Source organism: Kogia breviceps, chromosome 16, assembly GCF_026419965.1.
Source record: "Kogia breviceps isolate mKogBre1 chromosome 16, mKogBre1 haplotype 1, whole genome shotgun sequence".
NCBI classification, from domain to species: Eukaryota; Metazoa; Chordata; class Mammalia; order Artiodactyla; family Physeteridae; genus Kogia; species Kogia breviceps.
Window position 1 is genome coordinate 24,346,775 of NC_081325.1, and position 26,551 is coordinate 24,373,325.

Consider the following 26,551-nt stretch of genomic DNA (forward strand, 5'->3'; position numbering starts at 1 on the left):
ACCATTATTTTACTCTGTCATTCTTTACTATTTATAAAAAGACAAATGTGATTTTTCAGGATGGCCTTTTTAATTAGTCAATATTACTGGTAGATTTGAAGTAACAGTTAATAAACCTTTGTGTGTGTGTGTTTTGTTACAAAGAAAGGATGCTGTGATTTAGATTATTTAAATTTCAGCATTTGAAATTTAAATGGTAATTTATTTTGAATCGCAGTCATCTTTCTCACCATGTGGTTTTTGGATGGATGTCGAGACAGATTTGAATTTTGAGCCCATGTAATGAGTTATGGGGGTTAGGGTAAGCTGTGAATGGGGAAATCAGATGCATTTTGGGTGCAGGTGTTAGGAAAAACAATGTTCTCTTAAGGATTTGCTGGAGAGATGAGAATTGGGTATATTTTAAGCATTTACAATTTTAACTCATATCTAATAATCATTTAATCTAATAGATTGTACATCTGTATAGTTTTAAAAATATACAAAGTGCTTGGCTCTTTTAAATGTTATTTCAAAGTAATAAGCTGCTGTATTATTGAGAACCTATGGAGTGTCAGCAGTGTTAGGCATATTATATACATTTTTTCATTTAATGTTTAGATCGACCCTATTAGGGATATATCATCTTCATTTTACAGGTGGAGGGTTGAGTAATTCAAAGTCACAGACATAGTGAGCAATGCAGCCAAATCTTGGTCTTGAGATTTGGAGGACCAGGGATAATGAGTAATTCAGAGGTGTGCTGAACTCACAAGGTCAGGATTATCGGGCTAGGGTGGGGGTGATAAGCCCTGTAGCTACATGTGGGGGCCTGTGGAGAAGGTCAGTTCAGAGATAAAGACTTGGGCAAAACTGACTTCTGATTCTTCCAAGGAAGATCTAAATTTTGCCTGCAAGAGGCAAAAGAAAAACTGAGGAAGTATGTCTGCTTTCTCTGATTTTCCTCAGACCCGAAGGACATCCTTTTCCAGGTCCAACACTGGATTAATTCCACAGTTAAGCTTCCTGTAGGGTACATGGGCTTTTGTGAGCTCTCCTAGCTGGACTGTACTCCTAGGTACCAGTATTTCCGGGGGGAGAAGGAGCTCAGTTCTTAAAACCTTGGTTGAAAAAGCCCTTGGAACCAAGCTCATTCCAAAGTAGGACCTTCTTACTTCTAAATTGCCAAGCACCACCATGAGCTCAGCCTGCCGATGGTAATGTCGGGAAGTTTTCTTCATTTCCGCCATTGGAACCACGCATCTCTTTAATTTCCATTTGAATGATAGTGTGATTGGTTCCTAGGAGGCACATCTTCATCTGCTTTAGTTTCCTAGAGCTGAGGATCCAGGCAGGTCTGCTGAATATGCACACTTAGGTTCCAAGTTTGTCGTCTAATATGCTCACTAAACTTCTAATGCCCTTCGTGGGAGCTTCCAAAAGACACTTAGGGGCTAAACTGATCCCTTATCCATATGGTAGGCTTAAATGCAACCTCACATTTTATAATCCCAGGAAGGTGAACTGAAAGTCATCCTATTCATAACTTTCTATCTTATGCTAATGAAGTGAACTTACAGGTACAAAAATCCTCTATTTTGTTCAGAATGAGACTGAACAGTTTATGAGAAATCTGAGAGAATCCCTGTCTACTGAATGTTAAATCATGTTGATGGTTAAAATTTCTACCCACTATCAATTCTTCCTGCAGATGTCCTAGTGAATGTTAACTCATTTTCATTCCCACTGTCACTACCTTCATATAGGTATTTATCACATGCCACTTGCATTATGGCTTCTGTCTCCTCGTCATCCCCTGAGTTACTGGAATGGCTTTCTTACTCTCTTTGCCAACAGTCTCTTTTCTCGATTGTCTTATATGTTTGTCAGATTTCATTTTCTACAGCACAGCTTTTGTCATGTCACTATCCTATTCCAAAAGCCTTGATTATTTCCCATTGCTTATGAAATAAATTCCAAATTCTCTAGCCGCATGATGGGGGAATTGTGAGCCGCCTTAGTAAGAAGATGTCAGAAAGGACTGACTGGGTTTGGGCCTCTGTCGGGTTGATTTCAGGAGAGGGTTTGAGGAAGCAGGCTTTTGTTCTGGGTTGGCTGTTATCAGGAAGCAGGGGTAATAGTGTTTAGGTATCAGGTATCTTTTTTTTTTTTAAACTTTTTTATATTGGAGTACAATTGATTAACAATGTTGTGTTAGTTTCAGATGTACAGCAAAGTAGGTATCAGGTATCTTAATCTTATTTAAAAGGAGGGAAGATACTTTTAATTAATTAATTAATACTGTAATTGATAAATAAGCAGCAGTCACTCTTGTTAGCCAAAATGTTGGGTGGTCACTTTTGTGGTTTAGACAAGGTTCATGTATCTTTCTTTGTTCAGACATATCATGGAGTGGTCTTTTTTTTCATGATTCATCACCATCGTAAAGTACCCTCCTCTGATATTGATATTGTGAAATTACTTTCAATAGGAGAACAACAAGGCTTAGCTGTGAATGCCAGGGCAGCTCCTGGATGTCAGGAACAGCTTCTATCTTTTTCAGGATGTAGTTAATAATTGGTTAAAGATAAAAGTTGACTGGTGCCTTATTTATAAAATAGTTTCACTTAAGTATCTCATCATTGGAACCTGGTACTATCAGTGCTCCTCTTGGGAGGGTAGATCTAGGATCAGACTGCCTGCCTGGTCTCAAACTTTAACCTCTCTCCTAACATTGAGCCTAGGTTTCCTCATATATAGCATGGGGTGGGGCTAATATTTTGCTAACTTGAAGATTAATGAATATAACCCATGTAACAAATCTAGCATAGTGCTTGAAGGGAAAAGGTAGAGTATAAAGGAACTCCAAACAAGGATAGCAGAGGAAGAAGTAAGAGAGAGGGACCAGCTGAGTCCGGCCTTTATCTCCAAGGGTAGAGCCTACGAACTTTTGGACACATGAGAAGACCCTGGGGCCTGGAAAGTGCTCCTGGTAAATGTACTATACCTGGGGGAATATGTGACCCCCCTCTCCCCCACCATCCTGGAGACAAGCTACCTGCACAGCCAGCCAACTTTATCACTTTTGTATGAGTTCTAAGATCTTTACTGAAAACAACTGCCACAAAATAAACTCTGGTCAAACAAATAAGGAATCCAAGAAAGAGGAAGATGTAAGATATCAGAACACTTATGAATAAAGAAGACAATGACATTTATAGCCAAATATTGATTAGCTTTTTTCTTTTTCTTTTTTATTATTAAGAATCAACATGATGAAATTAAAATCATGGAGGATTTCAGTGCTATGGAAGAGGCACAAGGGAGAGAGAAGGATAGGAAGTAAAACAATTATTATTTTTTTGCATGAGTGAATGCTAGTGAATTCCAGATATTGATAGAAAAAAAGTAATTATGTGTTTATTATATGTTTAATTGTATTGTATGTACAAATAGGATATATAACAAAAACGTAAGAAGAAAAAAAATCAAATGAAAAATTGATAATTACAACAAAAGGCAGAAAAGAGGGTGGAAGTTCTATAAGCAACAAGACATCAATCACAAAACAGGTATATAGGCTAAATTTCCTTATTTAAAAAAAAGTTCCTGGACTTCAAAAAAAAGCAAAAATCTAGCTATATGCTACTCTAAGAGATATCTATAAAACAAAAGAGTTGGAAAACAAAGTCATGGAACATATATCCATAAATGCTAATAAAAGAAGGCAGATGTAGCAATATTAATATGAGACAAAATTGAATTCAAGATGAAAAGCATTCAACAGGATAAAGAATATTTTATACACATAAAATATGTAATCCTGAAGATAATGTGAACTGTAAATATCAATATAGATTTGAAATATATGAAACAAAAACTGCTGAAGTCTGTAATATAGATTATGGATTTGTCAAATTTTCCTTTTATTCTCCATAGAAATTAATAGGTCATCATGTGAAACAAAAAACTTCATAAGGAATAGAGGATATGAATAACAATGACTTGGCATGATAACAGGGACATAGTTACAAAGTGTTGTACCTAGTTCATGAAAATACCTATTCTTTACAAATATGACTTAACTACCATTGGCCATGACTAAGGCCTCAAAAACTCTTAGTAAGTTCCCAAAATACCCCCAAATCCTATAAAGCCACTATTCCTAAGAAAAATGTAATAAAATTAGAAATTAAGCAATAAGAAATTTTAAAGTCTATCCACTTAAAATTTTTTTTCTAATTACCTTTTTAAAGGGTTGTTGGATTACCATCTGTCACCACACTAGACTTATTGCAGTGATCATTTCATAATGTATAAAAATATCAGGTCACTATGTTTCATACCTGAAACTAATATAATATTGTATGTTAATTATTATTCAATTAAAAAAAATTAAAAGATTCAGGTTTCCTGGGAGGATGGGGGGAGACTATTAGGATAAAAAGTTTTGAAATCAAAACTGAAATTACAAATTACTTTGGGATAAGAGGACATAAATTTTAAAGTATTCCACTTTAAAATCCATGGGATGTGACTACAAAATTATTTAGAAGATGCAGAAGTTTAAAAGCTTTTAGAAAAAATGGAAATAAAATAACTAAGCATTTTACTAAGATAAGATTATAGCCATAAAATAAATACAAATAGAAGGGAGGAATAAATAAAGGGGAAAAAGTGATGAAGTTGAACAGAAAAATTTATCATCACTAAATTAAACCAAAAACTAGGTTTTTTGGAAAATTCTGGTAAAATAGATAAACTTTTGACTTGTCTGAGTAAGGAATAAGGAAGAACTCCAAGGATAAGAAAGGAAGTATAACCAAAATTTGAGAAGAGAAATACTATGTCCTACTTCTGTTAATTTTTTTAACCCAGACTTCCTAATTTATTTCCTAGGAAAATATATGATATTAGACTTGAAACCTGAATAGAATAAAAACTCTAAATGGAAGGGAAAATGTAGTTTGATCTCACCTAAAAAAGACACTAGGCCCAGTTGGTTTGAAAACAGAATAAGAAGGTAACTTTCTCAGTAAAGTCTGGAACAGGATAAGAAGGGCATTTGCTATTTATCACTGATACTGATTTTTAAATAGAAAATTAGAGAGAGTTTCTATTTCTAACAAAGAAAGAATTTAAATATTGGAAAGGAAGAGATAAGTGCCTCTGATGGCTCACCTAAAACCTCTCAAGGAAATCAAATAAAAAATTATTAGAACTAATAAATAGTTTGACTATCATGAATGAATCTAAAATCAATATGCAAACACTTCTGTCTTTGCACCATCAGACACACCATCAAAAGCTCATTATAAAATATAATTGAAAGAAAATTTCATTTACAATAGTCATCCACACTGTAAAACAGGTGAGTATAAGTCTAAAGACCTATATATAAAATAAAATACCTAAAATAAAATGAAAATATTAAATGTAGATCATCTATTTACTATAGAAGGGAAAAAAATCAACATTGTAAAGATAATTCCACTCTTATTCATATATAAATGAAACAGGACCTTTTGTGAAATTTGATAAAACATTTTTAAAGAGAAAATATTTTTAAAAAATAGACAAGGGCTTCCCTGGTGGCGCAGTGGTTGAGAATCTGCCTGCCAATGCAGGGGACACGGGTTCGTGCCCCGGTCCGGGAGGATCCCACATACTGCGGAACAGCTGGGCCTGTGAGCCATGGCCGCTGAGCCTGTGCATCTGGAGCCTGTGCTCCGCAACGGGAGAGGCCACAACAGTGAGAGGCCCGTGTACCACAAAAAAAAAAAAAAAAAAAAAAAAAAAAAAAATAGACAAAACCTGAAAAACTGAAGGGACAGGGAGAAGCTTGTACCAGGTATCGTATACAACATAGGTATGGTAGTAATAACAAAATGTTATTGGCACTGTAATCAATAAATTTAGTGAATGGGAGAGAGTCTACAAATAGACCCATGGATATACGGGAATTTAGTATTTAGGACTTTAGCTATTGATAAAGGTATTTGTTCAATCAGTGTCAAAAGGGCAGATAATTTGACAAATTGTACTAATTCAGCACAATTAGAATGTAATGAAGAATGCTTTTATAATTTTGTGGTAAAACTCCTTTCTACGCTATATACACAACTTGGAAGCCATAAGAAAAAAAAGAGAGATTTGACTACAGAAAAAACCTATGATAGATGACATAATGAACTACGTTACAAGTAAGTGATAGTCTAGGAGAAACTATTTGCCTCAAAAATAATGGGCAAAGGCTTAATTTCACAAAGAAGGCTTACAAATTAATATGAAAAAGGCAACTCTAGAAAAATTGGCAAAGGGCTTGAAACAAATGGTTAAAAGAGAAGAAATATAAATAAATGAAATATTCAGCTTCACCAATCAGAGAAGCACAAATTTTTTATTTATTACACTGGTAAAAATATAAATGTAGGGCTTCCCTGGTGGCGCAGTGGTTGAGAGTCCACCTGCCGATGCACAGGACGCGGGTTCGTGCCCCGGTCTGGGAAGATCCCACATGCCGCGGAGCGGCTGGGCCCGTGAGCCATGGCCGCTGAGCCTGCGCGTCCGGAGCCTGTGCTCCGCAACGGGAGAGGCTGCAGCAGTGAGAGGCCCACGTACAGCAAAAAAAAAAAGTATTGATAATATCTCACATTAGGAAATGTGCTTTCATTTATTCAACAATACATACATGGTATGTGTCAAGCACTATACTAGGTTAGTATATACTAGGTTAGTAAGTTCTTGCTATGTACTGTGAGTATCACTGAGTTGCACTCCTGTGGCCTGCCCTCTATCTAGGCCCACTTCACTTCACTCATTTATATCACCGTCTGCACTCCGCAGTCATTGGCATTTGTGTGTCAGCTGACGGGAGGTGAGAGAAGGAAAAACTGCCCCAATCACTCCCAGCAAGATAAAAAGAACCAGGGAGAGATTTGTCACTGGTATTTTTTCAGTGAGGGTACCTTTTAAATTATAACTATTTAGCTTTAAAATCGGTAGTTTAACATTTTTATTAGTATGTTCTTTTTTTTTGATGTGGACTATTTTTTAAAAATCTTTCTTGAATTTGTTACAATATTGCTTCTGTTTTATGTTTTGGTTTTTTTGGCCGCAAGTCCTGTGGGATCTTAGCTCCCTGACTAGGGATCGAACACATACTCCCTGCATTGGAAGGCAAAGTCTTAACCACTGGACCGCCAGGGAAGTCCCTATTAGCGTGTTCTTATGTGTCTTGTCATGGTGCAAAGTTGGCAGTTACCTGGTGGGTAACCAGGTAGAGGAAGGTGCGTAGCACCTTGTAGCCCTGGGGTGTGATTAGTGGCAGGAGCCTGATTCACAAGCTCCTACAGATCTAAGTGAATGTTTTTAAGCATATTCTTTTTTAAATCCTTGCTGTTTATCTCTTTTATATATGGTACTGTGCATCTGTTAATCCCATACTCCCAATTTATCCCTCTCCCCCCTTCTCCTTTGGTAACCAAAAGTTTGTTTTTCATGTAAACTGATTCTTCCATGAACGTTAGAAACCCTAGTTGTCTTTTCTAACTATTGTTTTAAAAAGCCTTATAGGAATTATCTTTGCATTTCTGTCCTATTTAAATGAGCCAACAGACACACATTTCACTCTCTGTGGCCTCTCCTGTATATTTTATCCTTTCAAAAAGGTCAAAAACTTTTTGATTGATGAATCTCCATTAACATTAATATTCCATCATATTGCAATATAACCAGCCATATCCCTTTCCTTCCCTGACTTTCTCACCCTCAGTTTCTCCTTCCAAACCCCTACCTGTCCTCAAACTACTGGGACAAATGAGTATATGTTTTTATACTCTGGGCCTAGGCAGCTCCTAGACCTGATACCAAGACAGCTTAAGGATGGGTGGGTTCCTCCCCTTTCCCACATTCTCTTCCCCTGACTAATGTTCTGAAATAACTCAGATGCCTAGCTTAATCCTTGAGAATTCTATTCTTCTACTCTTCCTCAGCTCTTCTTGGCCTCTTCTTATGTACTACTTGTGGAACTGATGACCTAAATTGAGAGATAATTCTCTTGTATATATAAATTTATGTTGTATTACTAGGGTTGGCTAATTGCTGTGATCAACAGACCTCAAAATAAATAATTGCTTGAGCATTATTATTATTTTTTTCTCATGTAAGACATAGGCGAACAGGTTTGAGAGGAGACGCCCTCCGCTCAGATATTCAGGCACCAAAAACTGTTAGCAGTGCTACCACCTTCAATACACAAATGACTTCCAACTTTGTGCTGTGGTTTGCCTCTATTCCAGACAGCCAGAAGGAGGAGGAAAATGTATGGAGGTGCATGCGTAGGAAACTTATTATTAGTTCATCCTGGAAGTGGTGTGTATCACTTCCTTCCTCATTCCATTGGTCAAAACTCAACCACGTGGCCAGCCTTAGCAGTAAGGGAGGCTAGGAAATGTAGTCAGGTTGTATGACTAGAAGAGGAGAACTTCCATTTTGATGGATATTTAGCAGTCTCTGCTACAATGGAATTATGTCCAGGTGATGCTACCCTGAAGAGACATTTTAGGATAAGCCATAGGCATCACCCTAAGAACAAGTGTCATAAGTTGGAGATGAGTTAAGTAAATCTTCAAAACCAGTCTGTTATTGGCGGTCCATCCTCAGTTGTTCTATGGAGGATAAAGGAAGGGATCCTATATTTATGCCGAGGTCAAAGTGATAAAGTGGGAGAGGATCACCCCCCTCAGTAGGTGGCAGAGTCACAGTGGTGACAAAGAAAGAACCCCAATGAAAAGGTGACTCAGTGCTAGAGTCCAGGGTTCTTAGTTTTGTTGGATTTCCCCGCCAGTAGATGTTCCTCCTTTTGCCCCTCCAGGAGGTTCATATATTTTGTTTTTATTAAATACGACCATAATTACCTACAGGAATTCCAATCCAGTTCAGCCAATGTGTGGAATTTACAGTATTGAGAGTAGAAAAATGCTATTTAGCCTGGTAACTTGGAACTTGTCTTGTTTGTATAGTTAATCACTTGGGAGTTATCCACCATTCTTCACAGGCCCCTCCCCACTTGTATGCCTCTGACAGTCCTGTGGCCCTGTCATTATGATTTGATCTTGTGGCATGAGTGGGGCAGTGGTCGTTGGCACAAAGGCCATGCCTGGTGGTTAGCGACCCAGCCAGCTTAGTGCTTGGCATTGGCAGGGAAGAAGCAAATGTTGGAACACAACGCAGGGCTGCCAGCCTACCTGGTCTGAAGCTCCTTATTTGCTTATTATCATGGTGCTTCTTTTTCACTGCTTTCTCCCGTGGTCTGCTCTCAGCTAAAGACATTCAGAAATCTCAACCAAACTTCTGGCAATACTCTTCTTTTTGCGCTTTTGACCGATGGCTTCATAAAGCCCCAGACAATGGGGCAGCTTCCAGCCTCTGTGACTTCATTAGTCTCCTTGTCTATTCTGGGCAAGATAAGCAATCCTAGACAAATGGAAAGCCTGCTTGTCTCAGCTGCTGAAGCCTTGTGTTTCTCAGGGTTATGTTTGTTGCTTAACTTTCAGCTCTTCCTTTCCCATCTCAAGCTTCTGACCTTGTTCAAATGCCATGTTCTACCTAAGTAATTATTTGAAGTGATGTTGGCATCTGTTTAACTTCTAATTCCTTTTTTGATTCCCCCCCTCACTGGATACCATTTATTTTTACCAGACCATTTGTGTCTCCTTTGATGCCCATGCCCTAAATACTTGATAAAGTGGATCTTAGCATCAGCCTGAAGTATTAGGGGGAAGCAGAGGTATGACAAGGAAGGAAGCGGAAGGGGAGCAGGCTGCAAGGGTCTGGTGCAGTATAAGTCTGGCCTTGCTGAGCTATTTGATTGTGAATATGGAGTAAGGGGATCAAAATCCCACAAATTACATGCAGAAAGGACAAAGGAACTGAAATTCATCACTGGTAAGCAGAATGGGGCAGTTGTTACAGTAAGGACTGGGAAACAATTCCAATATTCATGCTTGACATACATGAGGGGAGGAACTGGGATGATGGTGTGGATTTTTAAGGAAAAAGCAACTTATTAAAACAAAGGATTCGTCTAGGTCCATCTATCACAGTCTCTCAGAGCTAAAAAGAGATGCCAGAAATAGAGACCAGAACTGGCAGCACTTCTTTCTTACCTTCCGTGGAAGGTACAAATCAAGTATAAAGGTGTGTGTGTGTGTGTGTGTGTGTGTGTGTGTGTGTGTGTGTGTGTGTGTGTGTGTGTGTGTGTGTGTGTGTGTGTGTGTGTGTATAAAGGTGTGTGTGTGTGTGTGTGTGTGTGTGTGTGTGTGTGTGTGTGTGTGTAGGGAGAGGGTCCATTTCTGAATTCCAAAGGGGTCCATGACTCATAAATTGTTAAGAGTTATGGATTAGCAGCTCTGTGTATCCTGTGAGTAGTCAAAGCATGAGGGCGGTGAGATGACTAGGCGAGAGACCCCTGGAGGGTGAAGGGCCTAATATGACACCAGTGTGGAGTGAGGTGTTGTAGGGGAGGGATATTCCACAGCCCTACAGTGAAGTCTGAGTGTCACGCTTTAAATGTTCAGATGGGGAATTAGAGCCCCATAACTGTGGAGTCTGAGAGGACGTTTATCTGCATGTCAAAGTACACGAAGCAGAAAAAAATGAAATCATAGGTTCATATTCCACAAACCTAGTTTTACTTTTTTCAAACTATGAATGCAGTCTTGCAATAGCATTTTACTTTGATTTTCTACTCTACCGTGTCCGCAAACTCACCTTTTGTTCTACCTAGGACACTTTTAGTCATCCCCCAATAAAAGTCTAGGCTAGTACCCAAAGGCACAATAAATAATGATAGTTCTACTTTTACGAAGGCACTAACACCTATTTGGGTTGTGCTAGCAAAACTGCTGAGTTCTTGAGAAGACTCGACACACAGTCGTCACACAGAGGTACCTGTCCAGTGGCTGTTTGTGACCCACAATCTTCAGCTTGGGTAAGTGGAACGTCATGCAGTGTGCCATCTGGCACTTTTTAAAGTGGATGAAGATTAAGGCCAGAGAGTGACCTGTACAGCATAGAATTTTGGAAGTAAAGGCAGGTGATCTGAGCTGAAACTTTGACCTCAACTATTGTCTCAACTGTAAAACAATGCTTGTACTCGTTGCCAACATTATGGACTGAGCATCAGCCTCTGAAAAACCTTTGATCTCACCCAGTCATCCGTCCATCTATCCATCCCTCAAATTGTTATGTTTATATGAGGTCTACCAAGCTCATACAATTTCTGCCTGGAAGGACCTTAGTCAAGTGAAGGAGAGAACCAGGTATAAAGCAGAGTGGTGAGTGTAGAGCATGTAGCAGTTGGAAAGCTGAAGCTTAAAGGATGAGTCAGAAGAGAGTCATTCCAGGTGTCAGAAATTAGAAGCAAGAATTAAGGTATAATGGCAAGAAAAAGCATGGCTGTGTTATGGATGAGTTTTGTGTAGCGGCAATCTAGAAGGCTGGAGAAGCAATCAGGAGCCATGAGGAGAGTTTCTCATTTGTGGCAGTCTGGGATGGTTCATTGTGTGGGCTGTCTTGGGTAGTGCAGGATTTGTAGCATCCCTGAGCCCGGGTACAAGATGCTATAAGCAACTCCCAGACATTGAGGTTCCAGAGATGCCCCACACAGGAAGCTCATGGTGCTTCTGGTGGAACACCACTGCAGACATGTATATGCCACATTGGAAAACTTGAACCTCATTCTGTCAGTACTGAAGGTACTGAAAAATTTTAAACAGGAAAGCCTCATGGTCAGATTTGCATTTTAGCTGGATCACTGGTAACCAGGTGAAGGATGGGTCTGAAGTAATAGAGAGGTCTCTGAGGCTTCTCTATTAGCCTCGGCAAGCAACGATGAAGACTTGAAGTAAGGTGGTGGGTGAGAGGATGGAGATGAGAGTGCAGGTCAGAGAACCACTTAGGAGGTGAACAAGGCAGGGCTTGGTTACTGACTGACCAACCGGGGGCAAGGAAGTAGTGTCATTAAGGATGACCAGTGGAAAGGGTTGTAGTTGAAAGAAAAGATTGGTTTAAGTTTTTAAAAGTCTTATTAGCTTTTCAGGGTTTGGGCAGGTAAATGAGAGGTTGTTTAGAGACACCTGATCTTCCTCTCCACCCAGCCCCTTTTCTCTTTAGTGACCACATTTTAAAATGTCAGGAAGACGTTAGGACACTCCTTGGGAAAAAGTCATTCTCCTCTTAACCTACAAACCTCTAAATGCTTCTTTTTTTCCGTGCTTCTAAGGCAGTGTTCCAAAGACCAAATTTACTAGTGTGGGCTCCACAAGCCACATCAAATCCATCACCCCTCTCCCCTCATTGCAGGGCGCTGGAGGAAGGAGTTGAGAAGCTGTAGGTGGTAGAATTAAACCCCGTGTAGAGACGCTCCATGACATCTGTCTGGATAGCCTTTTCATGATGGGGGAGGGGAGGGAAAACAGGAGTTGGCTAGCTTTACCACCTGGGTGTTTGGCTGGCAGGATGGTCTTGATTTCTGTTTGAGGGCTTCCTGAATTCTGTGGTTGAAACACCTGTGTGCTTGCTCTATTGATTTTGGCTCGTTTCTTCAATTTAACAAGATCATCCTGGAATTTTAAGTGTCTTCCAAGGCATTAGTAATCTCTCCCAGATCGGCATTTTCTGTGGATTGATTAGTGCCTTAGTCATAAGATCCTCAGAGCTATTAACAGGAAATATGGAGCAGTATTGGCTCCTTACCAACAGCATTCAATAGCTGCTCCCATATTGACACCAAACTATTAATAATTTGTGGGTGTTCAATATATTTAACTGACTTTTTACCCATATTGTATTCTTCTCATACTGTCTAATACATATGCATAGAAGTCCTCAGGGAATGCATTGCAGAACCATTTTTTAATGCTTTAGGAAAATCAAATATGTACATGACACTTCTGCGAAGTTAAAAGAAGACGCCTGCAGTTTACCTTAACTGTGGTCAGTGCACAGAAGGTGAACACTGCATGGTATCCGTGTAGGTGGGGTGTGAGGGGCCGCACTGTCTCAAGTTTTTTTTTTTTTTTTTTTTTTTTTTGCGGTACGCGGGACTCTCACTGTTGTGGCCTCTCCCATTGCGGAGCACAGGTTCCGGACGCGCAGGCTCAGTGGCCATGACTCACGGGCCCAGCCGCTCCGCGGCATGTGGGATCCTCCCAGACCGGGGCACGAACCCGTGTCCCCTGCATCGGCAGGCGGATTCTCAACCACTGCGCCACCAGGGAAGCCCTCAAGTGTTTTTAAACACAATTTAAATTTTACTATATAATGCAACTTTCCTGAGAAAATTGGTCTTCTTACACTTATTTAAATGTGGGGCTGCCATGGCAGCTGGGAATTTAATAAATGCCATATGACGGACGATGTCAGTGAAAAAGACAAGAAGAAAATTCCTGCGGGTTTCACACAAGAGAACTTCAGACAAGAAGAACTTACAGTGTCCACTCACACATGCATGGATATAGTTCTCTGTACTGGGGGTGGGTGTGGAAGCAGAAGTACCAGCATCATCATAGCCTCCCCAGTCCTGATCACTGAATGTTTCCAGGTGTACAATTAATGTACAACCCGTCTCTGGTTTGCTTCCCCCTGCCTCTTCTACAGGGACTAGTAATTTTAAAAAAACCTCATCCTGTTGTTCCACTGCCCAGTGGCTCCCTGTATCTTCAAGGATCAAGTCAAAATGCCTTAGCTTAAGCACAAAGCCCTCTCTGCCCTCTGTCCTCCTGTGCCTCCATTCTCCCCTACCTCCCATAACTCACCTCTCTGCGGTCCTGCGGTCTAGGTCTCTGCTGCTCCAAGTGTGCTCCAGAGACCAGCAGTATAAGCATCACCTGGGAGCTCCAGACCTGAATCAGAGCCTGCATTTTAACACAGTCCACAGGTGACTTGTGTCCACCTTAATGTTTGAGGAGCACTGCTCTCTAATTCCCACCTTTCTGTCCATACCCTCTCACTTCCACTACTCTGAACACTCAGTGCAGTTTGCTTTAATTTTTTACCCATGTGTCACGTGACCTTTAAAAAGTCAACACTGAAAGGCATACGTCCCTTGCATCCCTTCAATCCTACATCCATTTCAATTCTTTAAACTCCTTGTATTACTTTGCCATTGCTGCTGTAATGATTTTTTGCCAATTTAGTGGCTTAAAACAACACAAATGTATTCTCTCATAGTTCTGGAGGTCAGAATTCAGACATGAGGATGAAGGGACTGGAGTCAGGGTGTCAGTAGGGGTGGTTCCTTCTGGAGGCTTGAGGGGAAATCGGTTCCTTGCCTCTTCCAGGTCTCTTGGCTGCCACCCTTCTTTGGCTCCTTGGCACGTGGATCACTTTAATCTTGACTTTTCATCCTCACTTCACCTTCTCTCTTTGACCTTCTCACCTTCCTCTTATAATGACCATTGTGATTATATTGGTTCTACCTGGATCACACAGGCCCATATCCGGGTCTCCAGATCCTCAATTTCTGCAAAGTCCCTTTTGCCATATAACGTATAATATTGACAGCTTCCAGGGATTAGGATGTGGACATCTTTGGGGGGCTGTTATTCATCCTGCCACATTCCCTTATCTGTGTCTCTTGTTATTTGGCTCTGAATATCTGTTAACGTGTATATTGCTATCTCTTGATTAATCTATGTTAGATCTTACTAATTTCTTCCCCCCATTCTCCCAATATAATCATTCAGTATTTCAGGCTTTCCTTTATTATGACTCAGAAAATATTTTCTCACTGCCAAGCCAGTTATACTCTACATTTTTTTCCTTTCAAAACTTTGAAAAAATTTCATTTTATTTTTGCATTTTCTTAGTTTCCTTTGAACATCTGATGTCCTTCCTTTAGCTTTTGGAACTGTTCTACAAAGTGCCTCTTAAATGAAAATTTCCACACAATTTTCCACTTTGTGCCTGTCAGATAACTTGTCAGTTTCGGGTTTCTTTCCCTTCTGGAAATGTCCCTCCTCTCCTCCTCCTCCCTCCTGACTTAACCTGTGCTGGTTGTTCTTTAAGCCTCCTACACAGCTGTGGTTCTGGGACTGTCCTTTCACGGAATGATTCCCAACCTCATTGGAATCACATGGGGGGCTTTAAAGTTCCCTGATGCCTGGGTCGTACCCCCTGAGCTCCTGCTGTATTGTGGCCTGGGCTTTAGGCTTTGAAAACTCCCCAGGTAATTCTACTCTGCAGCCAAGGATGAGAATCACTGCTGTAACATCATCCGGGGAGTTGCTTTTGTTGCTTTCCTGTGTTGGGTTCCCTGATTTCTGGTTCTCTATTTTTAAAATTTATTTCTTTGTTTTGCTGGAGCATATTATTTAGTAGCTTGCCAAGAGAAGATGTATGTTCAAGCCCTTGCATGTCTGAAACTGTCTTTATTCAGCCCTCACACTTAGCTTGCAATTTTCTTTTAAGTATTCCAAATTGCAAATTATTTTCCTTTAGCGTTTTGAAGGCATTGCTCTTCTAGCTTTGAGTTATTTGTTCCTAAGAAATCCAAGGCCTTCTGAATTTCAGTTCTTATATGAGGTCTTTTCTCTGCTTCCCCTGGAAATAATTTAATACCTCCTTTTTCTGATATTCTGTAATTTCATAATGTGCCTTAGTGGGAGGGTCATTTTTATTCATTTTAAGTCTAGAAACATCTCTAGTTTTAGATGATTTTCTTGTGTTATTTCTTTGATTTATTTCCCTTCATTTTCTCTTTATGGGATTATTATTATTCAAATCTTAGGCCTTCTTGATTTATCTTCTTCCTTTTTGTAAAAATTTTTTCTCCTCTAACTTACCTTTGACTACTTTTTTCCCCTTACTTCCTGGCATATTGAGCTAGGAAAAAACCCAATCCTTTCTCTCCTGAGTGTCTCCTTTACTCCTGCTCCACTGACACACACACAACACTTCTGAGGCCAGGTGTGTGTGGTGTTTTCCCCACCAAGCAGTCCTGCAACACCAGCTGGGTGTCCGACCATTCAACTCAGTTCTGACGCTCTCTGCCTGGTGATAGCATCAGATTCCACAGGGTAAGGACTCAGTCCCACAAGACTGCTCCCCACTTCAGATGCTAGTCACAAGTGGTAGGTCCCCAGCGTACCCACAACTTCTGTCCAATTTGGCCACAAATTACAAGTTCCCACAACCTGCACCTGGAGTTTACTTAATTTACTAGAGCCACTCACAGAACTCATACTACTATATACTTACATATGTTTACCAGTTTATTAAAGGGTGGATACAGATGAACAGCCAGATGAAGAGATACATAGGGTGAGATCAGGGAGGGTCCCGAGTGCAGGAGCTTCTGTCCCTGTGGAGTTGGGGTGTGGTCACCCTCCTGGTATATGGATATGTTCACCTACCTGACAGTTCCCTGAACCCCCATGCCTCTGGGACTTTTATGGAGGCCTCCTCATGTAGGCATGATCAATGATTAATTCCACTTCCAGCTCCTTTTTCCTCTCTGGAGGATGGGGGTTTGAGACTGAAAATTACAAACTTCTAATCATGGCTTGGTCTTTCTGGTGACCAGCCCCTGTGCAGGAGTCATCCAGGAGCCCACACGGAGTTGCCTCAGTAGAACAAAAGATGCTTGTTATGCTCTAACCACTTAGAAAATTATGAGGCTTTTAAGGAGCCCTGAGTCAGGGATGGGGTCAGAGACGAAATATTAGAACAAGAGATGCTCCTAAAACTCTTACCATTTAGGAAATTACAAAGGTTTTAGGAGCTCTATGCCAGGAACTTGGGGCAGATATACATATATATATACCCACACACATATATGATACTATATACAAAATGTATGTAAACATATAAAATATACATAATTTTTTTGTTATCTCACACATTTTATTGACTTTATCTTCTAAATATTTTACTGGTTTGTCTTTTTGTGGGGAAAGAGGAGATATTTTTAATTTCTAAGAGCTCCTTTTTTCTTTGCTGCTTTTAAAAAATAACAGCCTGTTCTTGTTTCATGGATAAAATAGCACCCTCTACGTCTTAGAGGGAACAGTACAGGGAGCAGTAGAAAACTTCAAAGAAGGGGGCCCAGAGGCTCACCACTTAGTATGTAGGGGTTTACACAATCCTTTCATTCTCTCCCTGGGATATGACCACAGCTGCCTTCTGTACTAGGCCTGTCTGGTTTAGTTGATCCAGAGGATACACTTTTGATTTCCTCTCAAGGCTGGGAGAATTAGCACCTGAATTTTCAGGGTGGCAGCAGACAAAGGCACCATCCTTTCATCCAACTGTCTTCCCCGGTAGCTGGTGCATCAATTTCTGGGGCCCTCACATTGTTCTGTGGGAAAAGCTGGCTTCTTGTGAGTCCTCTGTCCCCACCCAGCAAGTCTTTAGGTTTGCTCTTTCCTCTCCTAGCCACTTGCCATTTCTTCATCTACTTTGTCTTCATAGATTTTTGTCTGGGAATACAGATTTCTCTTGGGTTTTGAAGCAGGGTTTGTGTTTGTTTCATTTACCCTCTGTTTAGGGTAATTTCTGAGAGGAGAATGGAGCAGAAACATATTCACTTCACCATCTTGAAATGGGAACTTAGTGCTTGTCATGGATTGAATTGTGTCCCCTCAAAATTTATATGTCGAAGACCTAACCTCCCATGCTTTAGAATGTGATCTTATTTGGAGATTGGGTCTTTACAGAGGTCAAGTTAAAATGAGATCTAATCCAGTAGGAAAGGTATCCTTATAAAAATGGGAAATTGGACATAGGAACAGACATGTATAGAGGGATGATGATGTGAAGAGACACGGGGAGAAGACGGTCGTATGTAAGCAAGGAGAGAGGCTTAGCTCCTTCCCTCACAGCCCTCAGAAGGAACCAACCTTGCAGACACCTTGATTTTGGACTTCTAATTTCCATGTGAGGCAATTAATATCTCTTGTTTAAGCCACCCAGTCTGTGGTACTTCGTTATGGCAACTTGAGCCAATTAATACAATGCCATTTTTCATTTATTCACACAGTGTCCCGCCCCGCTTAGTCTGATTCCTACTCTTTAAGACACAACCTAGTATCACCCAGTTTGAGAAGGTGTCCTTGATCCAGTTTAATTAAATGTCCTTCTTTTTAGCATCCTTTGTCACAATACCTCTCATGATGTCACAATACCTGTAATCATTAGTCTCATTAATCTTTTTGTCTGGCTTCCACACTAGGCTATAAGCACTTGAGGTCTGGGGTCATGTCTGACCACAGTGCTTGTGCATAGGAGGCTGAAATATTGCTTATTGAATGAATATATTATAAGCATAGCTTGTGGGGAAGGATGACTAAAAGTGTATATTTTAGTTGAATAACAAAAATTTTATTATTAATATGTTAAATCAATATTTTATGATAGAAAAATAATGTGAATATGACATAGAAATTTCTGGGACTTAGAACTAAGAAAAATAGTGATCAAAAGTTTTTTTCCCCCTATTTTTGAACAGAAACTTCCTGTCCTGCCCAGGGATCACAGCAAGCATTAGGACTGCAAGTAACTTTGAACTCTTTGTAGTTGAGATGCCATGTGACTTCCTAGTTTCTGTGGCCTTTTCATTGACACTTTATGTGTCTAACCATTTTCTTTTCTGACTCAATAACTAGGACCCATATTTTGAAAAAAGAACAGCAAAGTGGTTAAGTTTAAAAGAAAGGTATACAAATAGGTTCCTCATCTGCTTTAACTATCTTACTCCTTTTAGTCCCTTGAATATAAGATGTGCCCCTGGCCCCCTTCCCACCTTTCAGATCTTATATGGAATATTTGTGATAAAAACTAGCCTTCTCTAATATTAAAAGAAGGGGTCATTGGAGAATAACTCCCCCTCCTTTATATCTTATCACAGTCCCCTTGTCTTCAGGATATGGATACAACAAAGTCCCAGGATATGTGTGCCTGTCTAATGTAGCAGGGTTTGGATATATGTGGGCTTTCTGAACACATCTGGAGCTCCACCTTTCTAATTGGTAGTGCTATAGCTGATATAATTCTGAGAGCCTCTCTCCCTTTCTGGCAAGTGCTTCTTATTATTTGATGGAATATGGGTTTTATAGTGACAAATGGGGGAAAGAATTAAGAAGTGCTTGAGAAAATTAATGGTAAGAGAAAAGGGGGGGGATCAGGCTACATAAGCTTTATGGATTATTACTCCAAAGAACTAGGCCTGAAATATGTCACCTGCTGCCATGATGCTGCTGGTAGTTTTATGAGAACAATGGATTTCCTAAGCATTAGCTTATCACGCTGGCCTCTCTGCCTTACAGAGGGTGGGCTACAAATCATTGTGAGGGAGAGAAAGTGACATGAACAGATAGAATACTTGAAATCTCATAAATTCTAGCACACATGGTCTCTGCGCCCATGGGGGGAACCCTGACATGGAGGGTCGCTGGGACTGAAGGACATCTTATCGTGTGTGCTGGCTTCTCCGAGGTTCCCCCTTGAGGTCCTAATTCAGCCAGAAATGATGGCTCCTGTGCTCCTGAACAGGCTTTGCTTTCCCCCTCAGGAACAGAAGTGAACTTCAGGTACAGATTAGGGATGCAAAGACCTAGAGAGAAAGGCATCTCTGGGATTACATGGTATCAATCAGCAGCTGACACGCTGTTTAATAGGATAGCGTTAATGAGCAGTAGACGTGTCAGTGCTTCTGTAGTCAGTGTCACCATTGCTTGCCTCTGCTATTCATCAGCTAGTTGGAATATTCTTGAAAAATATATTTAACTTTCCTCTGATTCAAATCCTTCAAATCCTTCTCATTAGAAAGAATAAACTATGTTGATTATCTCTGAGGGGCTATTTTTAAAGCTTAATGAAACTAACATTTAGATCATCCTTTAAAATGTGCTGGATGACTGTGCTTATACTCACCTTCTTTTTGTATATCCCAAGGGGCGTCTGCAGACATGTGCATAAATCACTCAGTAAGCAACTGTATATGGAGAGCTTACTGTATGCTTAGTATGAGGTTAATTTGTTAGAACCAGACCCATGATAGGCAGACCAGTACATTGTTGTGATGCTTTTTTCTCATGATTTTTTTTTTCCTATACCATTACAGGCCAGAAAACAGGCTTATACGGATTCTATAAGGGAAGGAACTAAAAAATTGCAAAAGGTGAAGGATGAACACTGCCAGAAGGTATTCAAAGACCCAGTAGTTATAGCCACTGCTAATTATTTGCTTGGGGTACTACATAATTTTGAAGGGTTTTCGGAACAGAAATTCTTACATACATGAAAATCTCAAAAAAAAAAAAAACCCCACAGGTGTTAAAAATGGTGAGATGATGTGAATGTGTTTTAAGAGTATGGTGGTACGGTGGCTCCTTCTGGTCAAAATTCTCATGATACTTAGCCTCATAGGGGCTACAGTGTGTCTGCTGTAGTTGGTGCCAGGATCTCATGGAGAAGATGATAGAACACTTGGGAACTTATGATCTACAAAACATAACCAATGCCACTGCCATTTTTTAAACCAAAGATATATGATATTGCAAATAGTGTCCAGAGACTACTATAATGCATAACAAACAAAGCAGGCATATAAAATCATGAAACTGGCTTAAATGTTCATCTAAAAATATACATAGAATGAAAATAAGGATACTCTACACATATACAAAAATGTGAGGCATTCCTAACAAAACATAAAATTCCAAATAAAACGAACAACAGAAATCAGTGAAATGAATACAGAACCTCCTAAGAAAAGTACTTAAAGGGTAATCCTTAATAGAATATGAAATTTCTGGCATGTAACTAAAAACAGTGTTGTGACTTGATGGTCATACCTGCCTTTGATATGTAGTCTCAGTGGTGCCAGTGGCTCCTCAACAAGGGCTGGGAGTGATGGGGAAGATGGGAGTCAGCTCCAAGGGGCCACTTCATTCCAAGTCCTTTAAAAAAGCAAAAATAAATTATTCAGCTAGTTGAAGACCATTATATTCCCCATCATTTTTATTTTCCAACTTTTTTCTTGCTGTGTTTGTGGTGATATCCTGTCATTTCTTCCAGAATATCTTTTTTTAAAAAAATAAATTTATATATATATATTGCTTATTTTTGGCTATGTTGGGTCTTTGTTGCTGTGCACGGGCTTTCTCTAGTTGCGGTGAGTGGGGGCTAATCTTCGTTGCAGTGTGTGGGCTTCTCATTGTGGTGGCTTCTCTTGTTACGGAGCACAGGCTTTAGGCGCATGGGCTTCAGTAGTTGTGGCACATGGGCTCAGTAGTTGTGGCTCGCGGGCTCTAGATCACAGGCTCAGTAGTTGTGGCACACGAGCTTAGCTGCTCCATGGCATGTGGGATCTTCCCGGGCCAGGGCTCAAACCGGTGTCCCCTGCACTGGCAGGCGGATTCTTAAGCACTGTGGCACCAGGGAAAGCCCTCTTCCAGAATATCTCTTAAATCTGTTTCTTCAATTATACAATTAACTGAATTCTAACTCCCATTCTGAGTTCCTCAATTTCATTTAATTTGGTTTTTTTCCCTTATGTCTTTGCTGCACAAGGTAACTTATTATAGCGATTGTGTGTGGAAATCATATTATGAAATATGTACTAATTGTCGTTGCTGTAATTTGACCCTTTTGAGTGCTACCCTCCTCCCAAAAGTGGTCAACTTCTTACTCTTTCATAATTTCATCTAGCATACAATATAAATGACTGTGTCGCTGATCTGTTTTGTGCATAGTACATAGTAATTAAATTGTTGAAAGAAATAATGTAAGTTGCCAATTTAATTATTAAGCTACTATATAAGCAATAAAGAAACCATGAAACATTTTTATGCCTTGGTGTTTAACAAATTTATTTTCTTCTGACAAAGGCCTCATATTGAAATCCACAATTAAAGAAGCAATGTTACAGAAAGATTCTAGGAATTAGCATGTGGAAACTAAATCTGGTATACACTCATGTTGTATTTTCAGTAATGTCTGTTAAATCACGTGAAGTGTTTCTGTGATCTTTTAACTTATTCCTAGGTCCTGAGGTACTCAGATACTGAGGGGAGTGTTGTGAAGTCAGTGTAGATCCGATTTACTTTAAAATAACTTTTAGTGAATTTTAAATAGTGTTTTATAAAGTTTGGTTTATATATTTAGAATGTGAAAACCATTAAAAGTAGAACATTTTACAAAGAGAATGCTTAACAGATTAGAAAATCAGATCTGGGATTTAATTTTCAGGTTGAGCAGTTACTTTAAACAGTGAAAATTAAGCTTTTTATTTCTTAATCTTGTTTTTCTTCTGGACTTAGACAAATATTGATACATACATATTTTCTGGTTATTGATTAAACATTTTTTACATAAATTATTTCCCTTTACTTACTGAAGCTTTCAGTAAAATGAATCATGAGCATATAGATAATTCCATCACTAGGGACTTCAATAAGGGTAGAATACATAAGGATATTTACCTTGTTTTTGCTTCTCTCCCTTTTTGCTCAGTCTGTTGTTGTTAGAAAATGTCCCTTGGAGGCATTTCCTGGCTGGTAGAGTCTGTTACTCCTTATCACTTCAATGGTTTACCTTAAGAAAACAAGAAGAATCATGTTTATGGTAGGAAGATACAGAAAATAACACATTTGAGTAAACCTACCTAGGGAGACAAAAGACCTGTATGCAGAAAACTATAAGGCACTGATGAAAGAAATTAAAGATGATACCAACACATGGAGAGATATACCATGTTCTTGGATTGGAAGAATCAATATTGTGAAAATGACTATCCTACCCAAAGCAATCTATAGATTCAGTGCAATCCCTATCAAATTACCAATGGCATTTTTTTACAGAACTAGAACAAAAAAATGTTAAGATTTGTATGGAGACACAAAAGACCCCAAATAGCCAAAGCAGTCTTGAGGGAAAAAAGTGGAGCTGGAGGAATCAGACTCCCTGACTTCAGACTATACTACAAAGCTACAGTAATTAAGACAATATGGTACTGGCACAAAAACAGAAATATAGATCAATGGAACAAGATAGAAAGCCCAGAGAAAAACCCACGCACCTGTGGTCGACTAATCTATGACAAAGGAGGCAAGGATATACAATGGAGAAAAGACAGCCTCTTCAATAAATGGTGCTGGGAAAACTGGACAGCTACATGTAAAAGAATGAAAGTAGAACACTCCGTAACACCATACACAAAAATAAACTAAAAATGGATTAGAGACCTAAATGTAAGACTGGACACTATAAAACTCTTAGAGGAAAACATAGGAAGAAGACTCTTTGACATAAATCACAGCAAGATCTTTTCTGATCCACCTCCTAGAGTAATGGAAATAAAAGCAAAAATAAACAAATGGAACCTAATGAAACTTCAAAGCTTTTGCACAGCAAAGGAAACCATAAACAAGACGAAAAGACAATCTTCAGAATGGGAGAAAATATTTGCAAATGAATCAATGGACAAAGGATTAATTTCCAAAATATATAAACAGCTCATGCTGTTTAAATGTTAAATATTAAAAAAAACCAGCCCAATCCAAAAATGGGCAGAAGACCTAAATAGACATTTCTCCAAAGAAGACATACAGATGGCCAAGAAGCACATGAAAAGCTGCTTAACATCACAAATTATTAGAGAAATGCAAATCAAAACTACAATGAGGTTATCACCTCACACCAGTTAGAATGGGCATCATCAGAAAATCTACAAACAACAAATGCTGGAGAGGGTGTGGAGGAAAGGAAACCCTCTTGCACTGTTGGTGGGCATGTAAATTGATACAGCCACTATGGAGAACAGTATGGAGTTTCCTTTAAAAAGCAAAAATAGAATTACCATATGATCCAGCAATCCCACTACTGGGCATATACCCAGAGAAAACCATAATTCAAAAACACACATGCACCCCAATGTTCATTGCAGCACTATTTACAACAGCCAGGTCATGGAAACAACCTAAATGCCCATCGACAGATGAATGGATAAAGAAGATGTGGTACATATATACAATGGAATATTACACATCCATAAAAAGGAAGGAAATTGGGTCATTTGTTGAGATGTGGCTGGATCTAGAGACTGTCATACAGAGTGAAGTAAGTCAGAAAGAGAAAAGCAAATATTGTATATTAACACATATATGTGGAACCTAGAAAAATGGTACAGATGGACCGGTTTGCAGGGCAGAAGTTGAGACACAGATGTAGAGAACAAACGTATGGACACCAAGTGGGGAAAGCCACGGCGGGGTGGGCGTGGTGGTGTGATGAATTGTGCGATTGGGATTGACATGTATACACTGATGTGTATAAAATTGATGACTAATAAGAACCTGCTGTATAAAAAAATATATAAAATATAATTCAAAAACTAATACTAAACTTTCTTTGGGTTATTTGTATGGAAATATGTTAATATAAATGTTTCAGACATTACATGAAATTCCTAAAAATCTTAGTTTTATTGATCTTTAGTTTTATTGATCTTTGCTATCATTTCCTTCATTTCGTTTTCATTTATTTCTGATCTGATCTTTATGATTTCTTTCCTTCTGCTAACTTTGGGTTTTTTTTTTTCTCTAATTGCTTTAGGTGTAAGATTAGGTTGTTTGAGATGTTTATTGAGGTAGGATTGTATTGCTATAAGCTTCCCTCTTAGAACTGCTTTTACTGCATCCCATAGGGTTTGGGTTGTCATGTTTTCATTGTCATTTGTTTCTAGGTATTTTTTATTTCTTCTTTGATTTCTTTAGTGATCTCTTGGTTATTTAGTAGCATATTGCTTAGCCTCCATGTGTTTGTACTTTTTACAGTTTTTTTCCTGTAATTGATATCTAGTCTCATAGTGTTGTGGTTGGAAAAGATACTTGATAAAATTTCAATTTTCTTAAATTTAACAAGGCTTGATTTGTGACCCAAGATATGGTCTATCCTGGAGAATGTTCCATGAGCACTTGAGAAGAAAGTGTATTCTGTTGTTTTTGGATGAATGTCCTATAAATATCAGTTAAGTGCATCTTGTTTAATGTGTCATTTAAAGCTTGTGTTTCCTTATTTATTTTCATTTTGGATGATCTCTCCATTGGTGAAAGTTAGGTGTTAAAGTCCCCTACTATGATTGTGTTACTATCGATTTCCCCTTCTATGGCTGTTAGCATTTGCCTTATGTATTGAGGTGGTCCTGTGTTGGGTGCATAAATATTTACATTTGTTCTGTCTTCTTCTTGGATTGATCCCTTGATCATTATGTAGTGTCCCTGTTTGTCTCTTGTAGTAGTCTTTATTTTAATGTCTATTTTGTCCGATATGAGAATTGCTACTCCAGCTTTCTTTTGATTTCCATTTGCATGGAATATGTTTCCATCCACTCACTTTCAGTCTGTATGGGTCCCTAGGTCTGAAGTGTGTAGACAGCATATGTATGGGTCTTGTTTATGTATCCATTCAGCCAGTCTATGTCTTTTGGTTGGAGCTTTTAATCCATTTACATTTAAGGTAATCCATTTACGTTTAAGGTAATCCATTTACATTTAAGGTAATTATGCATATGTATGTTCCTATTACCATTTTCTTAATTGTTTTGGGTTTGTTTTTGTAGGTCTTTTCCTTCTCTTGTATTTCCTGCCTAGAGAAGTTCCTTTAGCATTTGTTTTAAAGCTGGTTTGGTGGTGCTGAATTCTCTTAGCTTTTGCGTGTCTGTAAAGGTTTTAATATCTCTGTCAAATCTGAATGAGATCCTTGCTGGGTAGGGTAATCTTGGTTGCTGGTTCTTCCCTTTCATCACTTTAAATATGTCCTGCCAGTCCCTTCTGGCTTTCAGAGTTTCTTCTGAAAGATCAGCTGTTAACCTTATGGGGATTCCCATGTATGTTATTTGTTGCTTTTCCCTTGCTGCTTTTAACATTTTTTCTTTTTATTTAATTTTTGATAGTTTGATTAATATGTGTCTCAGTGTGTGTCTCTTTGGGTTTATCCTTATGAGACTCTCTGCACTTCCTGGACTTGACTATTTACTTTTTCATGTTAGGGAAATTTTAGACTATAACTCTTCAAATATATTCTCAGACCCTTTCTTTTTGTCTTCTTCTTCTGGAACCCCTACAATTCGAATGTTGGTTTGTTTAATGTTGTCCTAGAGGTCTCTGAGACTGTCCTCAATTCTTTTCATTCTTTTTTTTTTTTTAAATTCTGCTCCCTGGAATTTATTTACACACTTTTATCTTCCAGGTCACTTATCCATTCTTCTGCCTCAGTTATTCTGTTATTGATTCCTTCTAGAGTATTTTTAATTTCAGTTACTGTGTTGTTCAACACTGTTTGTTTGCTCTTTAGTTCTTCTAAATCCTCGTTAAATGTTTTTTGTATTTTCTCCATTATGTTTCCAAGATTTGGATCATCTTTACTATCATTACTCTGAATTCTTTTTCAGGTAGGTTGCCTAGTCATCTTCATTTATTTGGTCTTGTAGGTATTTACCTTGCTTCTTTTTATGTAACGTATCTTTTTGTCGTTTCATTTTTTCTTTTCTTTTGATGGGTGATGCTGT

The 26,551-nt window shown here is 39.0% G+C and overlaps 1 protein-coding gene and 1 long non-coding RNA gene across 4 annotated transcripts in view; one reads left to right on the top strand and one right to left on the bottom strand.

The window, feature by feature from the left end:
* EPSTI1 (epithelial stromal interaction 1) overlaps positions 1-26,551 on the top strand; it is a 95,655-nt gene that overhangs the window by 40,032 nt on the left and 29,072 nt on the right. For 2 of the 3 annotated variants that reach the window (XM_067016829.1, XM_059042217.2), the window contains exon 7: positions 10,879-10,972. In XM_067016829.1, coding sequence (XP_066872930.1) covers positions 10,879-10,972 — 94 coding nt within the window. Of the gene's footprint in view, positions 1-10,878; positions 10,973-20,104; positions 20,186-26,551 lie in introns of all 3 variants that reach the window. The other variant, XM_059042216.2, reaches the window with a different exon arrangement.
* LOC136792818 (uncharacterized) overlaps positions 1-26,551 on the bottom strand; it is a 78,004-nt gene that overhangs the window by 14,961 nt on the left and 36,492 nt on the right. The window contains exons 2-3 of the long non-coding RNA XR_010837283.1: positions 22,467-22,578; positions 20,838-20,942 (exon numbers count right to left, since the gene is read on the bottom strand). This is a non-coding gene — a long non-coding RNA (uncharacterized lncRNA). The remainder of the gene's footprint in view (positions 1-20,837; positions 20,943-22,466; positions 22,579-26,551) is intronic.